This window comes from Fundulus heteroclitus, chromosome 22 (genome assembly GCF_011125445.2).
Source record: "Fundulus heteroclitus isolate FHET01 chromosome 22, MU-UCD_Fhet_4.1, whole genome shotgun sequence".
Classification (NCBI taxonomy): Eukaryota; Metazoa; Chordata; class Actinopteri; order Cyprinodontiformes; family Fundulidae; genus Fundulus; species Fundulus heteroclitus.
Window position 1 is genome coordinate 2,933,080 of NC_046382.1, and position 22,917 is coordinate 2,955,996.

The window sequence follows — 22,917 nt, forward strand, 5'->3', positions numbered from 1 at the left end:
CAGCTTCTTCATCCCAGGGAGAAGCTGCTGTAGGAGCTGCAGAACCAGGAAGGAGACGCTGCTGCTACGTCTGTCCTCAGCTTCAGCAGGTCTCAGTGGACAGGTGAGTCCTGTGGACAGGTGAGTCCTGTGGACAGGTGAGTCCTGTGGACATGAGTCCTGTGGACAGGTGAGTCCTGTGGACATGAGTCCTGTGGACAGGTGAGTCCTGTGGACAGGTGAGTCCTGTGGACATGAGTCCTGTGGACAGGTGAGTCCTGTGGACAGGTGAGTCCTGCTCCACCCAGGCTGTGCCCAGGAAGCGTGGCTGACCTCCTGGTGACCTCCTGGTGACCTCCTGGCTGATCTCATTCAGCTGCTGCGTTTGGTTCCTGTTGTTTCTGGTTGTTTCTGGTTGTCTGGTTCCAGCGTTTATTCTCCTGTTTCTGCTGAGTTCTCCTGTTTCTAATAAAAACTAACGGATATATTTTGCAGACTGTTGTTGGGCTTTTAGTTGTTTCAGAGTAAAATCACGGATCAGAACCAGTCTGAGCTTTATTTGTTCTTGTGTGACCTTTCACTCTTTCAGGAACATTAAACTTTCTCACTGTGGATAAACTGCATGGACAACTTTAAAGTTAGTTTTAATCATGTTAAATTACACCTATAGTTCTGTATTAATGTCTTTTAATGGTTACCGCTGAAGTTTCCGGGCTGCTCGTGAACGCAGCGCCTGTTTTGTTGTGGAACTCGTTGCTCCCACGCTCCCCTGAGACCGTGAAGCGGCGCGGCTGTGACCACGTGGTCCGGCCCCGCGCCGTGATTGGCTGCGGCGGCCTAGTAGCGATCAGCTGTTCTCTGCGGATGTCAGTGCCGCTTCAGCGGGGACTCGCGCTCAGCCTCGCCGCCTCTCAGCGCTCCGGCCCCGGCCTGACGGCGGCCTCCTCCCGGCGGACAGGCCCCGTGTCTCGGCCCCACCTCCGGCTAACGAGCGGCGTGTTCGGACGCTTCAGTGATGCGAAGGCGGAGCTCCCTGACCGCCGAGAAGGACAGCGACCCGGAGCTGAAGCAGCGACCCGGCAGGGCGGCGTCTGGCGGCCGGCAGGGCCCGGCGGAGGAGCCGAGCATGGGGAAGAAACCGTTCAGAAGGTGAGGACCTGTGGGGACAGGTAGCTGGGGACAGGGACAGGTGTGTCTCCAGGTGTGACCCGCAGGAAGCGGCGTGTCCGGCCCAGCGGGTCGGACTGGTTCCGGGGAGACGCGGGGCTGGTCGGACCTGGAGCTTCAGGGAGGACTGACGGGTCTGCTGCTCTGCGCATGCTCAGTAACACCTGAAGAGTCCAGCTGCTGATTCTGGAGGAGTCGGGTCCAGTTGAAGCAGATGTTCTGCTGCTCCTTAATGAGGGCTAATGGACCAAGACGCCTTCACAGCTGCAGGATTTATTACTGCTGATAAAACCAGCGGCTCTGATCTCTGAGGTTCCGTGAACGCACCGTGACTCTTCCTGTGTGTCTGAAGGAGAAAAGTTGGTTCTGATTGCTTGAAACGTCTCGGTTCTGGTGCTGAGGAGGCCCAGCAGCAGCTCAGACTCTGGTTCTGGGTCAGAACATCTGGAGAGGGACATGTTTAGAGAGCAGAACCGGACCAGGTGTGAGCAGGGTGGTTCTGACCCATGTGCGTGAGGTAACCAGCTCAGGAGATCAGATAATCTGCAGCTTCCTGCTCAGCGCCTCCTCTGATCCTCATTAATGTCTCAGAGAGGTTTGACCGGAGGTCAGCCTGACCTCAGATCAGATGCTGCACTATGCCAGGGAACCAGCTGATCCAGTTCTTCTTTCGTGATCCGGATCAGTGATGCTGGTCAGGAGTTCTGTGGGTTCTGTAGAGCTTTACTCTGTGGGTGACGTACTTCTGGTTCTTCACTGACACCTCAGGTCTAAATTTACTGACCCAGCAGAGGAAGTGAAACTGAGAGCAGATGGTTTCCAGCATCACTGTGGCAGGAAGTGACCTCAGAGCAGAGCAGGAGGTCACGGGTTTGATTCCTGAACCAGATCTAATAGTATAGACTCAGCGTCTGGGATCACATCATGTGACAGAGAATGCAGCTGGTCATGTGCCGGTCACTGATTCAACATGTGGAGGCGCTCATCATAACCCCACTCCTCCCACTTAACCCCACTCCTCCCACTTAACCCCGCCTCTCCCATTTAACCCCACTCCTCCCACTTAACCCCACTCCTCCCACTTAACCCCACCGCTCCCACTTAACCCCATCTCTCCCATTTAACCCCGCTGCTCCCATTTAACCCCATCTCTCTCTTCCTGTTACTGTCACATGACTTCCTGTTACTGTCACATGACTTCCTGTTACTGTCACATGACTTCCTGTCAATCTGACAGCGGCAGCAACTTTACCTGCTCCTCTGAACCACCACCTGCTCCAGAGATCCACTGATGTTCTGGGGTTAAAGTTCCGTTTCATTACCTGAGCCGGACTCCAGGTGACACACTGAGGGTCCAGCTGTGGGTCCGGTTCTGGTCCAGCTGACTCTCAGGTTCTGGTCCAGCTGTGGGTCCGGTTTTGGTCCAGCTGACTCTCAGGTTCTGGTCCAGCTGTGGGTCCGGTTTTGGTCCAGCTGACTCTCGGGTTCTGGTCCAGCTGTGGGTCCGGTTCTGGTCCATGCAGACAGTACAGTACCACTTCAGCGCCGCTCATGAAGACTCGTTTCTGTCAGGAATGATCATCAGTTCTGCTTCCTCAGCAGAACCTGCAGGTTTAACATGTGACCAGAACCCTTTCAGAACCTGCAAAGACCCAGCTCAGCTCAGCAGGAGCTTCAGATTGCTCTATTAAAGGTACCAGAACATCACTGACCCACATGTTGTTATTGAAGAACTTCACAGGATTCTGGTGGTAAACCCAGTCCTGTTTGGACCTCCATAGAATCAGAACCATTCCTTAAAGCTTAACTGGGTCACAGAAACCTTACCTGACCCAGTTACCATTCTGATTTTACTTCTGAATGGTTCTGTAGAAACTGGACCTGAAGGTTCTGTTTAACCCGTCAGATCTGCTACAGGAAACATTGTAGACCCAGAACCTCGTGAGTCCACCACAAGGTTCTGATTCTCACGCTTCAGAATATTTTCTATAATCTAGTTTTTACAAAGCCTTGTTTATTTTGGGCTTAAATTCTTGTTGGTGGTTCTGTTTGCCGGGCTCATGAAGCGCGCCGGTTCTGTTGGTGGTTCTGTTGGTGGTTCTGTTGGTGGTTCTGTTGGTGGTTCTGTTTGCCGGGCTCATGAAGCGGGCCGGTTCTGTTGGTGGTTCTGTTGGTGGTTCTGTTTGCCGGGCTCATGAGGCGGGCCGGTTCTGTTGGTGGTTCTGTTTGCCGGGCTCATGAAGCGGGCCGGTTCTGTTGGTGGTTCTGTTGGTGGTTCTGTTTGCCGGGCTCATGAAGCGGGCCGGTTCTGTTGGTGGTTCTGTTGGTGGTTCTGTTTGCCGGGCTCATGAGGCGGGCCGGTTCTGTTGGTGGTTCTGTTTGCCGGGCTCATGAAGCGGGCCGGTTCTGTTGGTGGTTCTGTTGGTGGTTCTGTTTGCCGGGCTCATGAGGCGGGCCCAGTTTTCCTTTAACCTCAGTGAACTACATCTGGGTTCCAGTGATCCAGCAGTTTCCATCCAACCAGAACCGGAATGGTCCCTCTGGGCTCCAGTCAGGGATTAGCCCATAAATCCTCGTCATTGTTCTGTTCTGTCAGCGGTTCTGTCAGCAGCAGACCCGGTTCTGCAGCAGCAGACCCGGTTCTGACAGCAGCAGACCCGGTTCTGCAGCACATTAGAGCACTGGCTCCGTGTCTGCAGCCCATAAACATGACTTATTCAGGATCTCAGTGTGTCGGCTTACCTTTTCTCTGCAGATCCAGTTTCTGCTTCTGCGCCCAGAGATCAGAACCGCTGTAGCCGACGGGTCGGGTCCGACCCGAGTTCTGATGGAGACCCATTCCTGCTCAGCTCTGGCTGACACCAGATCAGGAAACTGTACGCTGACCCATAAATCATTCACGTACAAAAGACTTCTAAACCGGAGGGATGCACGCAGAACAGAACCGTTCTGGGTCTGTAGGCGGGTTTATGTGCACACAGAACAGAACAGAACCGTTCTGGGTCTGTAGGTGGGTTTATGTGCACGCAGAACAGAACAGAACCGTTCTGGGTCGGGTTTATGTGCACGCAGAACAGAACCGTTCTGTGTCGGGTTTATGTGCACACAGAACAGAACCGTTCTGGTTCGGGTTTATGTGCACACAGAACAGAACCGTTCTGGGTCTGTAGGCGGGTTTATGTGCACACAGAACAGAACAGAACCGTTCTGGGTCGGGTTTATGTGCACACAGAACAGAACCGTTCTGGGTCTGTAGGCGGGTTTATGTGCACACAGAACAGAACAGAACCGCATTAGCATGCTAATGTTATAGCTGTGGTGAATAAGTTTTTTAATGCTAACAAAAGGCTCCGACCTCATAGCGCTAATGCTAACATTAGCGGGCTAACATTGCCACTGTAATATTAGCCAGCTAGCTTTAACTCTGCTGTTTACATGAGCTAATGGGTAGTAGCAATCAGTTATAGAGCTAATTTAAAGAAGTAGCAGATTGAAGTTTGGGGATAATCAAAGTTGGAGAATTAACTCCTATAATACAACTCTAAAGTTAAGTTTAGCTCACTAGTATTTACAGTGTGAGTGTTAGATGTAGCAAACCCAAACCCAAACACTGATTAGGAAGATGATATTTTACAAAGTAAAATTAAATTTTTTTTTATATAAAGTTATTTCATTGATGCTAAAGGTTAGCAGTAGTTAACATGAGCAATAGACTCTGATGCTAACACCACATTAACACTTTGTTTTTGTTGAGTCAAAGATTAAAACCTTAACGTAATCCAACGTTACCATTAAGTCGAGTTTCTTAGCACATTTAAACAGCAGGGCTGTTTAAAGAGCTTTACATCATGAAAACATAAAACCATCATAAACACATCAGCCTCTGGTTGTGAGACCAGAACAAACATTAGGCTTAGACCAGGGGTCCGTTCTTCATACGTCGCTAACTCAGTTAGCTGGATTTGATTGTTGACGGTTTGGCATGATCTTGGTTCTTCAAAACTCATCCTGGACTTGTTGTCATAGCAACATGTGCTCCAGCTTAAACCTGCTCGCTCTCAGGCTTATTTCATGTAAACAGGATTAGATCGCAGCTTTATAAGCGGAGGTGATAGTGAAGTCTGTCCAGCCAGCGCACTTGCACCACCTAGTGGCAGAGAACGGGACAGAATTGTGGAACAACATTTTTTAATGTTTAATAAAAGACGAAACAAATAATGCTTAGTTCCTGTCATTTTATTGAAACAATTATTTATAAAGAAAAGCCAGCAAGTCATCTTTTGCCTGCAATAAGAGATAGTTATGTAAAGTCAACAATACTACTGTCAGATGGTGTATTAGAACTTACTGTGAACGTCCTTTTGAAGCAACTCCATCTCTAGTGCAATGTTTCTCTTTTTCAAGTTGAATAGTTCAATTTCTCCTCTTAATTTGTGTTTTTTCAGGTCAAAATACTAATTTTTTTGTTGAAGAAGCTGTTTATATAGGGAACGGATGGCACTATGTGTCATTTTGTAAAAAAAAAAAAAAAAAAAAAAGAAAGGGTGAAACATGCCTCATGCAACAAAAGTAAAAATAACCCGTTATTTTTCCAGCCTTATTATTGGTGGCTGTTATAAACAAACACATCATTCAACAGTGGCTTTTAAAAAAGAGGAAGAAGTTGCTTTTTAAAATACAGTACAATAATTAAAGGCTACCATTTTGTAGAATATTCTTGTATTTCACTTTTACTTGTTCCCATGTTGTAGTGGGTCCCGTGGAGCCACTACAACAAATATTATTCTCTGACAAAAGAACAAAGTAAATATGAAATTATTAAAATGCAAAAATACATACTGTAGAAAGTGATAGAAACATCTACCATGGACAGTATTTACACATTAATTTGTCTGCTGCTTTTTGCCAGCCCTCTCTCCTGGCTTTAGCAGACTTTGAGGTGTTCCCTGTTGTTTTAATTAATGACTTAAATTCAGCATAACCTTCCATTAAAAGCTCGTGTTCTGCTGGGAGAAAAACTGTGGGCGTTCTTTGGCCATGCTGAACAGCCAATAGCAGCGCTGCTGATCATTGTTTCTACTATCGATACATTTCCCCTTTTAAACAAAGGCATGAACGCGCAGTTGTCTCAGATAACTCAATCCAGCCATACTAATCATAAACAACAGGTGTGTTGGAAGAACCCAATTAGCCAGATCATGATTAGCCGGATGAAATCATCTTGGATGTTTTAAGCGACGTATGAAGAACGGGACCCATAACAAACATTAAATGATATCAGGTGAAAACATCAATGAACATCAACATGCTGGTCAGTGTTGCTGTTATTAAGGCTGAAAGCTGCTCTGAACAGGTTCTCAGTCTGATCTAAAGGAACTCAGGCTTTCAGCACTTTTACAGTTTTCTGGGTGTTTGTTCCAGATCAGTGGAGCATAGGAACTAAATGCTGGATCTCCATGTCTGGTTCTGGTTCTGGTTCTGGTTCTGGTTCTGGTTCTGCAGAGCAGGCTGGAGCCAGAAGACCTGAGTGGTCTGGAGGGTTGATGCCCTGATAACAAGTCTGTGATGGATTTAGGTGCTAATTCAGGGATTTATAGACTAACAGAAGGATTTTAACATCTATTCTCTGAGATCCAGGGAGCCATGGAAGGACTTCAGAACCTGGTCCATGTTCTCTACGTTCTTAGTCTTAGTGAGGACTTCAGAACCGGGTCCATGTTCTCTACGTTCTTAGTCTTAGTGGAAGGACTTCAGAACCGGGTCCATGTTCTCTACGTTCTTAGTCTTAGTGGAAGGACTTCAGAACCGGGTCCATGTTCTCTACGTTCTTAGTCTTAGTGGAAGGACTTCAGAACCGGGTCCATGTTCTCTACGTTCTTAGTCTTAGTGAGGACTTCAGAACCGGGTCCATGTTCTCTACGTTCTTAGTCTTAGTGAGGACTTCAGAACCGGGTCCATGTTCTCTACGTTCTTAGTCTTAGTGGAAGGACTTCAGAACCGGGTCCATGTTCTCTAGGTTCTTAGTCTTAGTGGAAGGACTTCAGAACCGGGTCCATGTTCTCTACGTTCTTAGTCTTAGTGAGGACTTCAGAACCGGGTCCATGTTCTCTACGTTCTTAGTCTTAGTGGAAGGACTTCAGAACCGGGTCCATGTTCTCTACGTTCTTAGTCTTAGTGGAAGGACTTCAGAACCGGGTCCATGTTCTCTACGTTCTTAGTCTTAGTGGAAGGACTTCAGAACCGGGTCCATGTTCTCTACGTTCTTAGTCTTAGTGAGGACTTCAGAACCGGGTCCATGTTCTCTACGTTCTTAGTCTTAGTGAGGACTTCAGAACCGGGTCCATGTTCTCTACGTTCTTAGTCTTAGTGGAAGGACTTCAGAACCGGGTCCATGTTCTCTACGTTCTTAGTCTTAGTGGAAGGACTTCAGAACCGGGTCCATGTTCTCTACGTTCTTAGTCTTAGTGAGGACTTCAGAACCGGGTCCATGTTCTCTACGTTCTTAGTCTTAGTGGAAGGACTTCAGAACCGGGTCCATGTTCTCTACGTTCTTAGTCTTAGTGGAAGGACTTCAGAACCGGGTCCATGTTCTCTACGTTCTTAGTCTTAGAGGAAGGACTTCAGAACCGGGTCCATGTTCTCTACGTTCTTAGTCTTAGAGGAAGGACTTCAGAACCGGGTCCATGTTCTCTACGTTCTTAGTCTTAGAGGAAGGACTTCAGAACCGGGTCCATGTTCTCTACGTTCTTAGTCTTAGTGATGACTTCAGAACCGGGTCCATGTTCTCTACGTTCTTAGTCTTAGTGGAAGGACTTCAGAACCGGGTCCATGTTCTCTACGTTCTTAGTCTTAGTGGAAGGACTTCAGAACCGGGTCCATGTTCTCTACGTTCTTAGTCTTAGTGAGGACTTCAGAACCGGGTCCATGTTCTCTACGTTCTTAGTCTTAGTGAGGACTTCAGAACCGGGTCCATGTTCTCTACGTTCTTAGTCTTAGAGGAAGGACTTCAGAACCGGGTCCATGTTCTCTACGTTCTTAGTCTTAGAGGAAGGACTTCAGAACCGGGTCCATGTTCTCTACGTTCTTAGTCTTAGAGGAAGGACTTCAGAACCGGGTCCATGTTCTCTACGTTCTTAGTCTTAGTGATGACTTCAGAACCGGGTCCATGTTCTCTACGTTCTTAGTCTTAGTGGAAGGACTTCAGAACCGGGTCCATGTTCTCTACATTCTTAGTCTTAGTGAGGACTTCAGAACCGGGTCCATGTTCTCTACGTTCTTAGTCTTAGTGAGGACTTCAGAACCGGGTCCATGTTCTCTACGTTCTTAGTCTTAGTGAGGACTTCAGAACCGGGTCCATGTTCTCTACGTTCTTAGTCTTAGTGAGGACTTCAGAACCGGGTCCATGTTCTCTACGTTCTTAGTCTTAGTGAGGACTTCAGAACCGGGTCCATGTTCTCTACGTTCTTAGTCTTAGTGAGGACTTCAGAACCGGGTCCATGTTCTCTACGTTCTTAGTCTTAGTGAGGACTTCAGAACCGGGTCCATGTTCTTTATGTTCTTAGTCTTAGTGAGGACTTCAGAACCGGGTCCATGTTCTCTACGTTCTTAGTCTTAGTGAGGACTTCAGAACCGGGTCCATGTTCTTTATGTTCTTAGTCTTAGTGAGGACTTCAGAACCGGGTCCATGTTCTCTACGTTCTTAGTCTTAATGAGGACTTCAGAACCGGGTCCATGTTCTCTACGTTCTTAGTGTTAGTGGAAGGACTTCAGAACCGGGTCCATGTTCTCTACGTTCTTAGTCTTAGTGAGGACTTCAGAACCGGGTCCATGTTCTCTACGTTCTTAGTCTTAGTGGAAGGACTTCAGAACCGGGTCCATGTTCTCTACGTTCTTAGTCTTAGTGAGGACTTCAGAACCGGGTCCATGTTCTCTACGTTCTTAGTCTTAGTGAGGACTTCAGAACCGGGTCCATGTTCTCTACGTTCTTAGTCTTAGTGAGGACTTCAGAACCGGGTCCATGTTCTCTACGTTCTTAGTCTTAGTGAGGACTTCAGAACCGGGTCCATGTTCTCTACGTTCTTAGTCTTAGTGAGGACTTCAGAACCGGGTCCATGTTCTTTATGTTCTTAGTCTTAGTGAGGACTTCAGAACCGGGTCCATGTTCTCTACGTTCTTAGTCTTAGTGAGGACTTCAGAACCGGGTCCATGTTCTTTATGTTCTTAGTCTTAGTGAGGACTTCAGAACCGGGTCCATGTTCTCTACGTTCTTAGTCTTAATGAGGACTTCAGAACCGGGTCCATGTTCTCTACGTTCTTAGTGTTAGTGGAAGGACTTCAGAACCGGGTCCATGTTCTCTACGTTCTTAGTCTTAGTGAGGACTTCAGAACCGGGTCCATGTTCTCTACGTTCTTAGTCTTAGTGGAAGGACTTCAGAACCGGGTCCATGTTCTCTACGTTCTTAGTCTTAGTGGAAGGACTTCAGAACCGGGTCCATGTTCTCTACGTTCTTAGTCTTAGTGAGGACTTCAGAACCGGGTCCATGTTCTCTACGTTCTTAGTCTTAGTGGAAGGACTTCAGAACCGGGTCCATGTTCTCTACGTTCTTAGTCTTAGTGGAAGGACTTCAGAACCGGGTCCATGTTCTCTACGTTCTTAGTCTTAGTGGAAGGACTTCAGAACCGGGTCCATGTTCTCTACGTTCTTAGTCTTAGTGAGGACTTCAGAACCGGGTCCATGTTCTCTACGTTCTTAGTCTTAGTGAGGACTTCAGAACCGGGTCCATGTTCTCTACGTTCTTAGTCTTAGTGGAAGGACTTCAGAACCGGGTCCATGTTCTCTACGTTCTTAGTCTTAGTGGAAGGACTTCAGAACCGGGTCCATGTTCTCTACGTTCTTAGTCTTAGTGAGGACTTCAGAACCGGGTCCATGTTCTCTACGTTCTTAGTCTTAGTGAGGACTTCAGAACCGGGTCCATGTTCTCTACGTTCTTAGTCTTAGTGGAAGGACTTCAGAACCGGGTCCATGTTCTCTACGTTCTTAGTCTTAGTGGAAGGACTTCAGAACCGGGTCCATGTTCTCTACGTTCTTAGTCTTAGTGAGGACTTCAGAACCGGGTCCATGTTCTCTACGTTCTTAGTCTTAGTGGAAGGACTTCAGAACCGGGTCCATGTTCTCTACGTTCTTAGTCTTAGTGGAAGGACTTCAGAACCGGGTCCATGTTCTCTACGTTCTTAGTCTTAGAGGAAGGACTTCAGAACCGGGTCCATGTTCTCTACGTTCTTAGTCTTAGAGGAAGGACTTCAGAACCGGGTCCATGTTCTCTACGTTCTTAGTCTTAGAGGAAGGACTTCAGAACCGGGTCCATGTTCTCTACGTTCTTAGTCTTAGTGATGACTTCAGAACCGGGTCCATGTTCTCTACGTTCTTAGTCTTAGTGGAAGGACTTCAGAACCGGGTCCATGTTCTCTACGTTCTTAGTCTTAGTGGAAGGACTTCAGAACCGGGTCCATGTTCTCTACGTTCTTAGTCTTAGTGAGGACTTCAGAACCGGGTCCATGTTCTCTACGTTCTTAGTCTTAGTGAGGACTTCAGAACCGGGTCCATGTTCTCTACGTTCTTAGTCTTAGAGGAAGGACTTCAGAACCGGGTCCATGTTCTCTACGTTCTTAGTCTTAGAGGAAGGACTTCAGAACCGGGTCCATGTTCTCTACGTTCTTAGTCTTAGAGGAAGGACTTCAGAACCGGGTCCATGTTCTCTACGTTCTTAGTCTTAGTGATGACTTCAGAACCGGGTCCATGTTCTCTACGTTCTTAGTCTTAGTGGAAGGACTTCAGAACCGGGTCCATGTTCTCTACATTCTTAGTCTTAGTGAGGACTTCAGAACCGGGTCCATGTTCTCTACGTTCTTAGTCTTAGTGAGGACTTCAGAACCGGGTCCATGTTCTCTACGTTCTTAGTCTTAGTGAGGACTTCAGAACCGGGTCCATGTTCTCTACGTTCTTAGTCTTAGTGAGGACTTCAGAACCGGGTCCATGTTCTCTACGTTCTTAGTCTTAGTGAGGACTTCAGAACCGGGTCCATGTTCTCTACGTTCTTAGTCTTAGTGAGGACTTCAGAACCGGGTCCATGTTCTCTACGTTCTTAGTCTTAGTGAGGACTTCAGAACCGGGTCCATGTTCTTTATGTTCTTAGTCTTAGTGAGGACTTCAGAACCGGGTCCATGTTCTCTACGTTCTTAGTCTTAGTGAGGACTTCAGAACCGGGTCCATGTTCTTTATGTTCTTAGTCTTAGTGAGGACTTCAGAACCGGGTCCATGTTCTCTACGTTCTTAGTCTTAATGAGGACTTCAGAACCGGGTCCATGTTCTCTACGTTCTTAGTCTTAGTGGAAGGACTTCAGAACCGGGTCCATGTTCTCTACGTTCTTAGTCTTAGTGAGGACTTCAGAACCGGGTCCATGTTCTCTACGTTCTTAGTCTTAGTGGAAGGACTTCAGAACCGGGTCCATGTTCTCTACGTTCTTAGTCTTAGTGAGGACTTCAGAACCGGGTCCATGTTCTCTACGTTCTTAGTCTTAGTGAGGACTTCAGAACCGGGTCCATGTTCTCTACGTTCTTAGTCTTAGTGAGGACTTCAGAACCGGGTCCATGTTCTCTACGTTCTTAGTCTTAGTGAGGACTTCAGAACCGGGTCCATGTTCTCTACGTTCTTAGTCTTAGTGAGGACTTCAGAACCGGGTCCATGTTCTTTATGTTCTTAGTCTTAGTGAGGACTTCAGAACCGGGTCCATGTTCTCTACGTTCTTAGTCTTAGTGAGGACTTCAGAACCGGGTCCATGTTCTTTATGTTCTTAGTCTTAGTGAGGACTTCAGAACCGGGTCCATGTTCTCTACGTTCTTAGTCTTAATGAGGACTTCAGAACCGGGTCCATGTTCTCTACGTTCTTAGTGTTAGTGGAAGGACTTCAGAACCGGGTCCATGTTCTCTACGTTCTTAGTCTTAGTGAGGACTTCAGAACCGGGTCCATGTTCTCTACGTTCTTAGTCTTAGTGGAAGGACTTCAGAACCGGGTCCATGTTCTCTACGTTCTTAGTCTTAGTGGAAGGACTTCAGAACCGGGTCCATGTTCTCTACGTTCTTAGTCTTAGTGAGGACTTCAGAACCGGGTCCATGTTCTCTACGTTCTTAGTCTTAGTGGAAGGACTTCAGAACCGGGTCCATGTTCTCTACGTTCTTAGTCTTAGTGGAAGGACTTCAGAACCGGGTCCATGTTCTCTACGTTCTTAGTCTTAGTGGAAGGACTTCAGAACCGGGTCCATGTTCTCTACGTTCTTAGTCTTAGTGAGGACTTCAGAACCGGGTCCATGTTCTCTACGTTCTTAGTCTTAGTGAGGACTTCAGAACCGGGTCCATGTTCTCTACGTTCTTAGTCTTAGTGGAAGGACTTCAGAACCGGGTCCATGTTCTCTACGTTCTTAGTCTTAGTGAGGACTTCAGAACCGGGTCCATGTTCTCTACGTTCTTAGTCTTAGTGGAAGGACTTCAGAACCGGGTCCATGTTCTCTACGTTCTTAGTCTTAGTGGAAGGACTTCAGAACCGGGTCCATGTTCTCTACGTTCTTAGTCTTTCTAACGTATTGGTTCTGGTCTTACGTTCCGCCCTACAGCAGTTTTCTTCCACGCCTCACTAATGAGGCGTTCTCCATGGAGAACGTCTCATTAGTGAGGCGTTCTCCATGGAGACTTCCTCCCAGAGACGACCTTCACTTTAACAACTTTAACAGGAGCAGAGGAATCAATAATGTCTGAAATCTTTGAAAGGAAATTATCTCCTGACTCATCAAAATGAGGAGTAGATCTGATTAAAGGTTTCAGCTCTGCTGTCTGTAAAGTAACGTCTTGTTCTAATATCTGTTTTACTAAGTGAGCCGACGCAGATCGTACTTTTAAAGATAACAGGAATGATCCAGCAGGACGGTATCAGGTACAGAGACAGTGGAAATCTAATCAAGTCCAGACTGGATGTGTGTTATCCTCTGCCTTTATTATCTTTTCTATTTTAACTTCTAAACTTGAAGTAATTCAATCCAGGTTATTGGTTCTTGTAATCCAACCGTGTTCTAATTAGAAACATAACATCCATATTATGCTCAGTGATGAACCAGGTGATTTTAGCTGATGATGACCTTCTAATTGGGTGGTAGACGGTTCTTCAGTCTCAGGTTGCTTTAGACTGGAGTTATTCTGAGATCTGATTATGGGTGGTTGGGTTTAATTTAGCTGGAGTTATTCTGAGATCTGATTATAGGTGGTTGGGTTTAATTTAGCTGGACTTATTCTGAGATCTGATTATAGGCGGTTGGGTTTAATTTAGCTGGAGTTATTCTGAGATCTGATTATGGGTGGTTGGGTTTAATTTAGCTGGAGTTATTCTGAGATCTGATTATAGGCGGTTGGGTTTAATTTAGCTGGAGTTATTCTGAGATCTGATTATAGGCGGTTGGGTTTAATTTAGCTGGAGTTATTCTGAGATCTGATTATAGGCGGTTGGGTTTAATTTAGCTGGAGTTATTCTGAGATCTGATTATAGGTGGTTGGGTTTAATTTAGCTGGAGTTATTCTGAGATCTGATTATAGGTGGTTGGGTGTAATTTAGCTGGAGTTATTCTGAGATCTGATTATGGGTGGTTGGGTGTAATTTAGCTGGAGTTATTCTGAGATCTGATTATAGGCGGTTGGGTTTAATTTAGCTGGAGTTATTCTGAGATCTGATTATGGGTGGTTGGGTTTAATTTAGCTGGAGTTATTCTGAGATCTGATTATAGGCGGTTGGGTTTAATTTATCTGGAGTTATTCTGAGATCTGATTATGGGTGGTTGGGTTTAATTTAGCTGGAGTTATTCTGAGATCTGATTATGGGTGGTTGGGTTTAATTTAGCTGGAGTTATTCTGAGATCTGATTATGGGTGGTTGGGTTTAATTTAGCTGGAGTTATTCTGAGATCTGATTATAGGTGGTTGGGTTTAATTTAGCTGGAGTTATTCTGAGATCTGATTATAGGTGGTTGGGTTTAATTTAGCTGGAGTTATTCTGAGATCTGATTATAGGCGGTTGGGTTTAATTTAGCTGGAGTTATTCTGAGATCTGATTATAGGCGGTTGGGTTTAATTTAGCTGGAGTTATTCTGAGATCTGATTATAGGCGGTTGGGTTTAATTTATCTGGAGTTATTCTGAGATCTGATTATAGGTGGTTGGGTTTAATTTAGCTGGAGTTATTCTGAGATCTGATTATAGGCGGTTGGGTTTAATTTAGCTGGAGTTATTCTGAGATCTGATTATAGGCGGTTGGGTTTAATTTAGCTGGACTTATTCTGAGATCTGATTACAGGCGGTTGGGTTTAATTTAGCTGGAGTTATTCTGAGATCTGATTATAGGCGGTTGGGTTTAATTTAGCTGGACTTATTCTGAGATCTGATTACAGGCGATTGGGTTTAATTTAGCTGGAGTTATTCTGAGATCTGATTATAGGCGGTTGGGTTTAATTTAGCTGGAGTTATTCTGAGATCTGATTATAGGTGGTTGGGTTTAATTTAGCTGGAGTTATTCTGAGATCTGATTATAGGCGGTTGGGTTTAATTTAGCTGGAATTATTCTGAGATCTGATTATGGGTGGTTGGGTTTAATTTAGCTGGAGTTATTCTGAGATCTGATTATAGGCGGTTGGGTTTAATTTAGCTGGACTTATTCTGAGATCTGATTACAGGCGGTTGGGTTTAATTTAGCTGGAGTTATTCTGAGATCTGATTACAGGCGGTTGGGTTTAATTTAGCTGGAGTTATTCTGAGATCTGATTATAGGCGGTTGGGTTTAATTTAGCTGGAGTTATTCTGAGATCTGATAATAGGTGGTTGGGTTTAATTTATCTGGAGTTATTCTGAGATCTGATTATAGGCGGTTGGGTTTAATTTAGCTGGAGTTATTCTGAGATCTGATTATAGGCGGTTGGGTTTAATTTAGCTGGTTTTTCGTTCAGTGATCTGAGGAGGTTTCTCCTGTATGGTACGTAGGTGTGACGTTAATGTCTGGTCCCGTTTCAGACTTCTGGTGGGCTAATGTTGCTCTGTTAGCATTAGCTTAGGCAGTTCTACTTTGCGATCTTTGACTTGTAGAGCCCAAAAACTTTAGGCTAAGGTGCAACAAATTAATTTTACTGTGGATATTATTGTTAATTATATTAATAAACTATTCATACAACAATAAATAACTACCGGTTTTAACAATGGACACCAAAGTAAACTGACAGTGAATGTGTGGCGAGATCCTACGACTTATTCTGATCTGTAAACGTGTTTTCCAGACAGAAAAGTGGGTTTTATCTCCTACAGCGTGGTTCCTCAGAGCTGAAAACTGGACCATGAGTGGCCGAGCAGCTGAAGGATGGAGCAGGTTCTGCTCAGACCCTGGATGTTCAGACTCTCCTGATGTTCTGCAGGAAGTTCTCCAGTTTCAGCACATTTCCAGCTGCTCTCTGTCTCCATGTCATTAATTTGTCTTCTGCTCTTTCCTAAAATAAACCCTGAAGCCTCCTGTTTCTCACACCATGGACCGCGGAACCGTTAGGGCCGCGGCCCTACCTAATTTTGATGATCAAGTCTTCCCCCGCGCTTGTCGGCCGCGCTTGTCTCTTCACCCCCCACTCCGCGAAAAGCGTGTCTCTCCCCGCAGCGCCCCCCCCCCCCCCCCCCCCCCCCGCTCGGCCGCGATTGTCCTACAACCACCCCCCCCCCCCCCCCCCCCCGCTCGGCCCGACCAATGTGAAATGCGTTCCGCGGTCCATGTCTCACACTGTACTGTAAAACCCACACAACTCTCACCTGTACAACACTGCAAAAACGGAACTACAAATAAGTCATATTTTCTATTTGTAATTGATTTGAGCAGCTAAATAAGATGATCTGCCAATGGAATACGATTGTTGCACTTCAAATAGGAACAACTCATCTCCATCATCTTATCTAGAGGGCAGAATATCTAAATATCTTATTTTAGGGGTCAACATACTCATTCCATTGGCAGATAATCTTATTTACCTGCTCAAATCAATTACAAATAGAAAATATGACTTATTTTTAGGTCCGTTTTTGCAGTGAACTCAGGTCCAGTTTCAGTTTCTTCTTTTTAAATCTTGTCTAATCAGGGCTGAATGTTATAGAAAAAAAGCATATTGATAAAATAGAAATCATATTGATTAGCAATAATTATCAAGAAATTCAAAACTGTTTTACTGTTGCTTAGTGACCTATTTCTAGATAAAGAACAAACACTGAATTCAAACTCAATCCTTTATTCAACAAAAGTTTTAAAAGATTAAAAAGAAAAGGTGCTCTGTGTGAAGGGGGCGGAGCTTAGTGACGCAGCGCTCCTGGGTCTGCGTTGTGATTGGCTGGGAGGATTAATGAACATTAACCTACATGATTGGCTAAAATGCTAAAGGAAGGAAAACTGTTCTATTGAACTTTTGTTGACCCTTATTTTCTAAGGCACGTCTCAGGATGGTTATACGTCGTTACTGAATTAACCACGGTAATGTGCTGAAGCACGTTACCGTGGTTACGCATTAGGTTCCTGGGTCAGAGGTTAACTGAGCACTTCCTGGTGCCGTCCGGATCCACTCAGGAACTGATCCCTGCAGATTCTCTCCTCCTGCATGAATTATTGAGCTGCGGACTGAGCGCGCTCAGACCGGCGGGACCCAGGTCCATCAGAACCATGGCAGGCGGTTCTGATGGAGGAATGAACAGACAGAGCTCCTTCGCTGTCTGCTGGGTTTACGGCTGAGGCAGAGATTGTCTCTGAGTGAAGATGCTTCACTCTGACTGCAGCGGGTTTTAAGGTGAACGATGTTCTGACCCGGCCTGTTGGTTCTCCTCAGACTGGGCCTGCTGGGGAAGATGAAGCGGATCATGATGGTGCTGCTCGTGGTCTACATCACCATCCCCATCATCATCAAACTCTTCCCCTCCATCCAGGCCAAACTCGTCTTCCTCAACTTTGGTGAGTCTCTGTCTGATCCGGTTCTCCAGTCCTGGTTCTGTGTGGCGGTTCTGACCGGGTTTAGGGGAACGGACTGATGAAAACAGAGCTAACGGTGACTCGGTTCAGAACCTGCAGCTCTGCTTCCTGTGCTGCGTTCAGTGTGCCGCTCAGAAATGGGACTTTAGAGCTCTGACTGAGCAGAACCTCTTTATGTTTAAACCTCCTGTTCCACCGTTCCTTTAATCCTCACAGAACGGATCAGAACCTCTGACAGAACCATTACTGGGTCGTGTGAAACGCGTTCAGAGTTTGACAGAAACTGACGGACCAATAGCAGTCTGGCTGGTAGGTCATGTGACCCGTGTGCTTTCTGTCCCAGTGAGGATGCCGTACTTCATCGACCTGAAGCGGCCGCTGGATCAGGGCCTGAACCACACACACAACTTCTACCTGGAGCCGGAGGCGGGCCTGAAGATCGGCGTCTGGTACCGAGCCCGTCGGACCCTCGCTACCTGTGGAGACGTTACCTGACCCTCAGCGCTCACCTGTCCTGTCCGTGTTCTCAGGCACACGGTGCCGGCCCGCATGTGGAGGGAAGCTCAGGGGAAAGATGGCCGCTGGTACGAATCCACGCTTAACTCCGCCCACCCCATCGTCCTCTATCTCCATGGAAACGCAGGGACCAGAGGCGGCGACCACCGGGTGCAGCTTTACAAGGTGAACGCCATCATTTACCTGGGTCAGGTGTATTGGCCCGGCTGTACGTTCCCGTCTTCTGATTGGCTGTCAGCACCACCTGACTTTTGTCCTGTCTCTGTCCTCCTGCAGGTCCTCAGTCTGTTGGGAAACCACGTGGTGACGTTTGATTACAGAGGTCTGATGTCATCTATGAGGACCGCCATGACCCAGAGAGGCTGCAGCGTCTGACCTGTGTGTGTGTGTGTGTGTGTGTGTGTGTGTGTGTGTGTGTGTGTGTGTGTGTGTGTGTGTGTGCAGGCTGGGGGGATTCAGACGGATCGCCATCAGAGCGAGGGATGACATCAGACGCGCTCTTCATCTATGATTGGCTGAGGCAGAGAAGGGCGGAGTCTGTGCCGCTTTACATCTGGGGCCACTCTCTGGGGACCGGGTACACACACATGCTGGTTTTACATACTTACTGAGGACCTTGCATCACGTCCAACCCTTGGCTTCAAAGGACGTAGCAGGTGGTGATGTCAGCACAGGGGATTGTGGGATACCATCTACCAGATCTGCCCCCCCCCCCTCATTATAAGCTAACAGACTTAAAAACAGCTTCTTCCCAAAGCTGTCGCCCCCTGCTGGGAGCCAGTGGTACAGCAGCCCAGTTCATGTCTGGTACATTTACCAACCTGCTGCTGGTTCCACTGGTTCTGGTCTGATGAGATTTAATTATTTATTCTAAATTATTGCAGAGCTTTGTGGACATTATAGAAATGTGGTTATGATGCCAGTAAGTCCTCACGCTGACAGGACAGGTAACCCCCTGGTTTCACGGACCTCTGTGGTAAATAATGTTTCTGTTGCAGAGTGGCCACCAACCTGGTGCGGCGGCTTTGTGAGCGAGGTGAGACTCACACAGAGACGCAGCCTCAGGCTGAAGCCTCAGAACCTCACCGTGTCTCCATGTTCTCTGCTTCTGGCCAGGAACGCCTCCTCACGCCCTCATCCTGGAGTCGCCCTTCACCAACATCCGGGAGGAGGCCAGGAGTCACCCCTTCTCCATGGTAACCACAGGCCCTGCCCACTTTCTGACCCCGCCCACTCAGGTGTTCCTCAGTGGTCTCTGTGTTCCAGGTGTACCGCCTCCTGCCCGGCTTCGACTGGTTCTTCCTGGACTCCATCTCTGCCAACAACATCCGCTTCGCCAGCGATGAGAAGTACGTTCAGAACCGGGTCAGGATGGGTCAGAACCTCCAGAACCGCCTGACTGTGGCCTGTTTAGCTCCAGAATCTGGGTTGGATCCCCAGAATCCGGAACTTTATCTAAAACTTTCATTCACTACCTGCTTCAGAACCACTTCAGGTTCTGTTACAGCAGAACCTTTGACCCGTTTCAGCTAAAGGAATCGAAGGACGGTGATCAGGAGAGCAGAATTTCCCAGAACTTTACAGGTTCAGGGATTAAGTTTGGGTTTTAATCAGGAACTTTTGTTCCTGTTCCAGAACAGGTTAGAGTTTTCTGTAGCGTGGCTGGTTCTGATCCAGTTTACTGGTTCTGAGGGTTCAGAACCTTTGTGAGTGTAATCTCTGTGGTTGTCAGAGGAGCTGCAGGTCTTAACGCTCTCTGTCGTTTCCAGCGTTCACCACATCTCCTGTCCGGTTCTGATCCTGCACGCCGAGGACGACAGCGTGGTTCCGTTCCAGCTCGGGAAAAAGGTACCAGGCTTAACGGGTCAGAACTTTAGGAAACAGCGAGATCTGATAAACCTTGAACTACTTAGGCTCTAATATGATCTAAAATTATTTAGTTTAAATGAAAATGTAAATTTTCTAGAACTCTGGACCGTTTTCCAAAAACTTGTGTTTTGTAGTTTTTAAAGAACTGTTTAGTTTCTAAAGAACTGTTTAGTGACTAAAGAACTGTGACTGGAAAAACTTTTTAGTGACTGAACTGTTCAGCCTGACTGAAGAACTGTTCAGCCTGACTGAAGAACTGTTGAGTGACTGAAGAACTGTTGAGTGACTGAAGAACTGTTGAGTGACTGAAGAACTGTTTAGTGACTAAAGAATCGTTCAGTCTGACTGAAGAACTGTTGAGTGACCGAAGAACTGTGCAGTGACTGAAGAACTGTTCAGTCTGACTGAAGAACTGTTCAGCCTGACTGAAGAACTGTTGAGTGACTGAAGAACTGTTGAGTGACTGAAGAACTGTTGAGTGACTGAAGAACTGTTGAGTGACTGAAGAACTGTGCAGTGACCGAAGAACTGTTCAGTCTGACCGAAGAACTGTTCAGTCTGACTGAAGAACTGTTGAGTGACCGAAGAACTGTGCAGTGACTGAAGAACTGTTCAGTCTGACTGAAGAACTGTTCAGCCTGACTGAAGAACTGTTGAGTGACTGAAGAACTGTTGAGTGACTGAAGAACTGTTGAGTGACTGAAGAACTGTGCAGTGACCGAAGAACTGTTCAGTCTGACCGAAGAACTGTTCAGTCTGACTGAAGAACTGTTCAGTCTGACTGAAGAACAGTTCAGTCTGACTGAAGAACTGTTCAGTCTGACTGAAGAACTGTTTAGTGACTGAAGAACTGTTTAGTGACTGAAGAACTGTTGAGTGACTGAAGAACTGTTGAGTGACTGAAGAACTGTTGAGTGACTGAAGAACTGTTGAGTGACTGAAGAACTGTTGAGTGACTGAAGAACTGTTGAGTGACTGAAGAACTGTTGAGTGACTGAAGAACTGTTGAGTGACTGAAGAACTGTTGAGTGACTGAAGAACTGTTGAGTGACTGAAGAACAGTGCAGTGACTGAAGAACAGTTCAGTCTGACTGAAGAACTGTTCAGTGACTGAACTGTTTAGTGACTGAAGAACTGTTCAGTGACTGAAGAACTGTGCAGTGACTGAAGAACTGTGCAGTGACTGAAGAACTGTTGAGTGACTGAAGAACTGTTCAGTGACTGAAGAACAGTGCAGTGACTGAAGAACAGTTCAGTCTGACTGAAGAACTGTTCAGTCTGACTGAAGAACTGTTGAGTGACTGAAGAACTGTTGAGTGACTGAAGAACTGTTGAGTGACTGAAGAACTGTTGAGTGACTGAAGAACTGTTGAGTGACTGAAGAACTGTTGAGTGACTGAAGAACTGTTGAGTGACTGAAGAACTGTTGAGTGACTGAAGAACTGTTGAGTGACTGAAGAACTGTTGAGTGACTGAAGAACTGTTGAGTGACTGAAGAACAGTTCAGTCTGACTGAAGAACTGTTCAGTGACTGAACTGTTCAGTCTGACTGAAGAACTGTTCAGTGACTGAACTGTTCAGTCTGACTGAAGAACTGTTCAGTGACTGAACTGTTCAGTCTGACTGAAGAACTGTGCAGTGACTGAAGAACTGTGCAGTGACTGAAGAACTGTTGAGTGACTGAAGAACTGTTGAGTGACTGAAGAACTGTGCAGTGACCGAAGAACTGTTCAGTCTGACCGAAGAACTGTTCAGTCTGACCGAAGAACTGTTCAGTCTGACCGAAGAACTGTTCAGTCTGACCGAAGAACTGTTCAGTCTGACCGAAGAACTGTTCAGTCTGACCGAAGAACTGTTCAGTCTGACCGAAGAACTGTTCAGTCTGACCGAAGAACTGTTGAGTGACTGAAGAACAGTGCAGTGACTGAAGAACAGTTCAGTCTGACTGAAGAACTGTTCAGTGACTGAACTGTTCAGTCTGACTGAAGAACTGTGCAGTGACTGAAGAACTGTGCAGTGACTGAAGAACTGTGCAGTGACTGAAGAACTGTGCAGTGACTGAAGAACTGTGCAGTGACTGAAGAACTGTTGAGTGACTGAAGAACTGTTGAGTGACTGAAGAACTGTGCAGTGACCGAAGAACTGTTCAGTCTGACCGAAGAACTGTTCAGTCTGACCGAAGAACTGTTCAGTCTGACCGAAGAACTGTTCAGTCTGACCGAAGAACTGTTGAGTGACTGAAGAACTGTTGAGTGACTGAAGAACTGTTGAGTGACTGAAGAACTGTTGAGTGACTGAAGAACTGTTGAGTGACTGAAGAACTGTTGAGTGACTGAAGAACAGTGCAGTGACTGAAGAACAGTGCAGTGACTGAAGAACAGTTCAGTCTGACTGAAGAACTGTTCAGTGACTGAACTGTTCAGTCTGACTGAAGAACTGTGCAGTGACTGAAGAACTGTGCAGTGACTGAAGAACTGTGCAGTGACTGAAGAACTGTGCAGTGACTGAAGAACTGTGCAGTGACTGAAGAACTGTGCAGTGACTGAAGAACTGTGCAGTGACTGAAGAACTGTTGAGTGACTGAAGAAGTGTTGAGTGACTGAAGAACTGTTGAGTGACTGAAGAACTGTGCAGTGACTGAAGAACTGTGCAGTGACTGAAGAACTGTGCAGTGACTGAAGAACTGTTCAGTGACTGAAGAACTGTGCAGTGACTGAAGAACCGTTCAGTGACTGAACTGTCCTGCCGTCCTGCAGCTCTACAATATGGCGTCGCAGTCGAAGAGCCTCAGCGGTCACAAGGTTCAGTTCGTGGCGTTCCCTGCGTCTCTCGGCTACAAACACAAGTTCATCTACAGGAGCCCGGAGCTGCCAAACATCCTCAGGTGCGTCCTCTGCTGGGCCGCCGCTCTGATCGGATCCTGGGAGCATCGCTCTGACTGTTGTTTTATTTCCAGCGACTTCCTCGGAGCAGCTCACCCCGTGGCGGCGTGAGGACGGCCAGGTGGACACGCCGTTTACTCCTGACACAAACGAGGCGTTTTCACGGACTGAACAGAACATTCCTTTGTTAGCATTCCCCCCCGCCTGACGTCACGGCTCACCTGAGTCCCATGAAGAGGCGCCATGCCAAGGACATATTTTAACTGGGTTTTTTGGTTGCTGATCAGCTGGTTCATCTTCATCACCTGCATGGTTTCTTCTTCTTCTTCTTCTCTGCTCACATGACTCACCTGTCTGCAGGTGTGCTGTTTGGAAGCACTGTCTATGAAGCCTGTTATGACTTGAATTCAATAAAAATGTTTTATCTAA

General features: G+C 46.6%; 1 protein-coding gene across 1 annotated transcript; it reads left to right on the forward strand.

Annotated features, from left to right (window-relative positions):
- The first annotated feature begins 817 nt into the window (after positions 1 to 817).
- On the forward strand, positions 818 to 22,917 carry abhd12 (abhydrolase domain containing 12, lysophospholipase). The gene is made up of 12 exons (XM_036126218.1): positions 818 to 1,128; positions 17,082 to 17,203; positions 17,565 to 17,670; positions 17,752 to 17,902; positions 18,014 to 18,059; positions 18,182 to 18,314; positions 18,736 to 18,773; positions 18,854 to 18,933; positions 19,004 to 19,086; positions 19,507 to 19,585; positions 22,363 to 22,490; positions 22,563 to 22,917. Exons 1-12 carry the CDS (start codon positions 995 to 997, stop codon positions 22,597 to 22,599), a joined length of 1,137 nt encoding a protein of 378 aa, XP_035982111.1. The 5' UTR covers positions 818 to 994; the 3' UTR covers positions 22,600 to 22,917.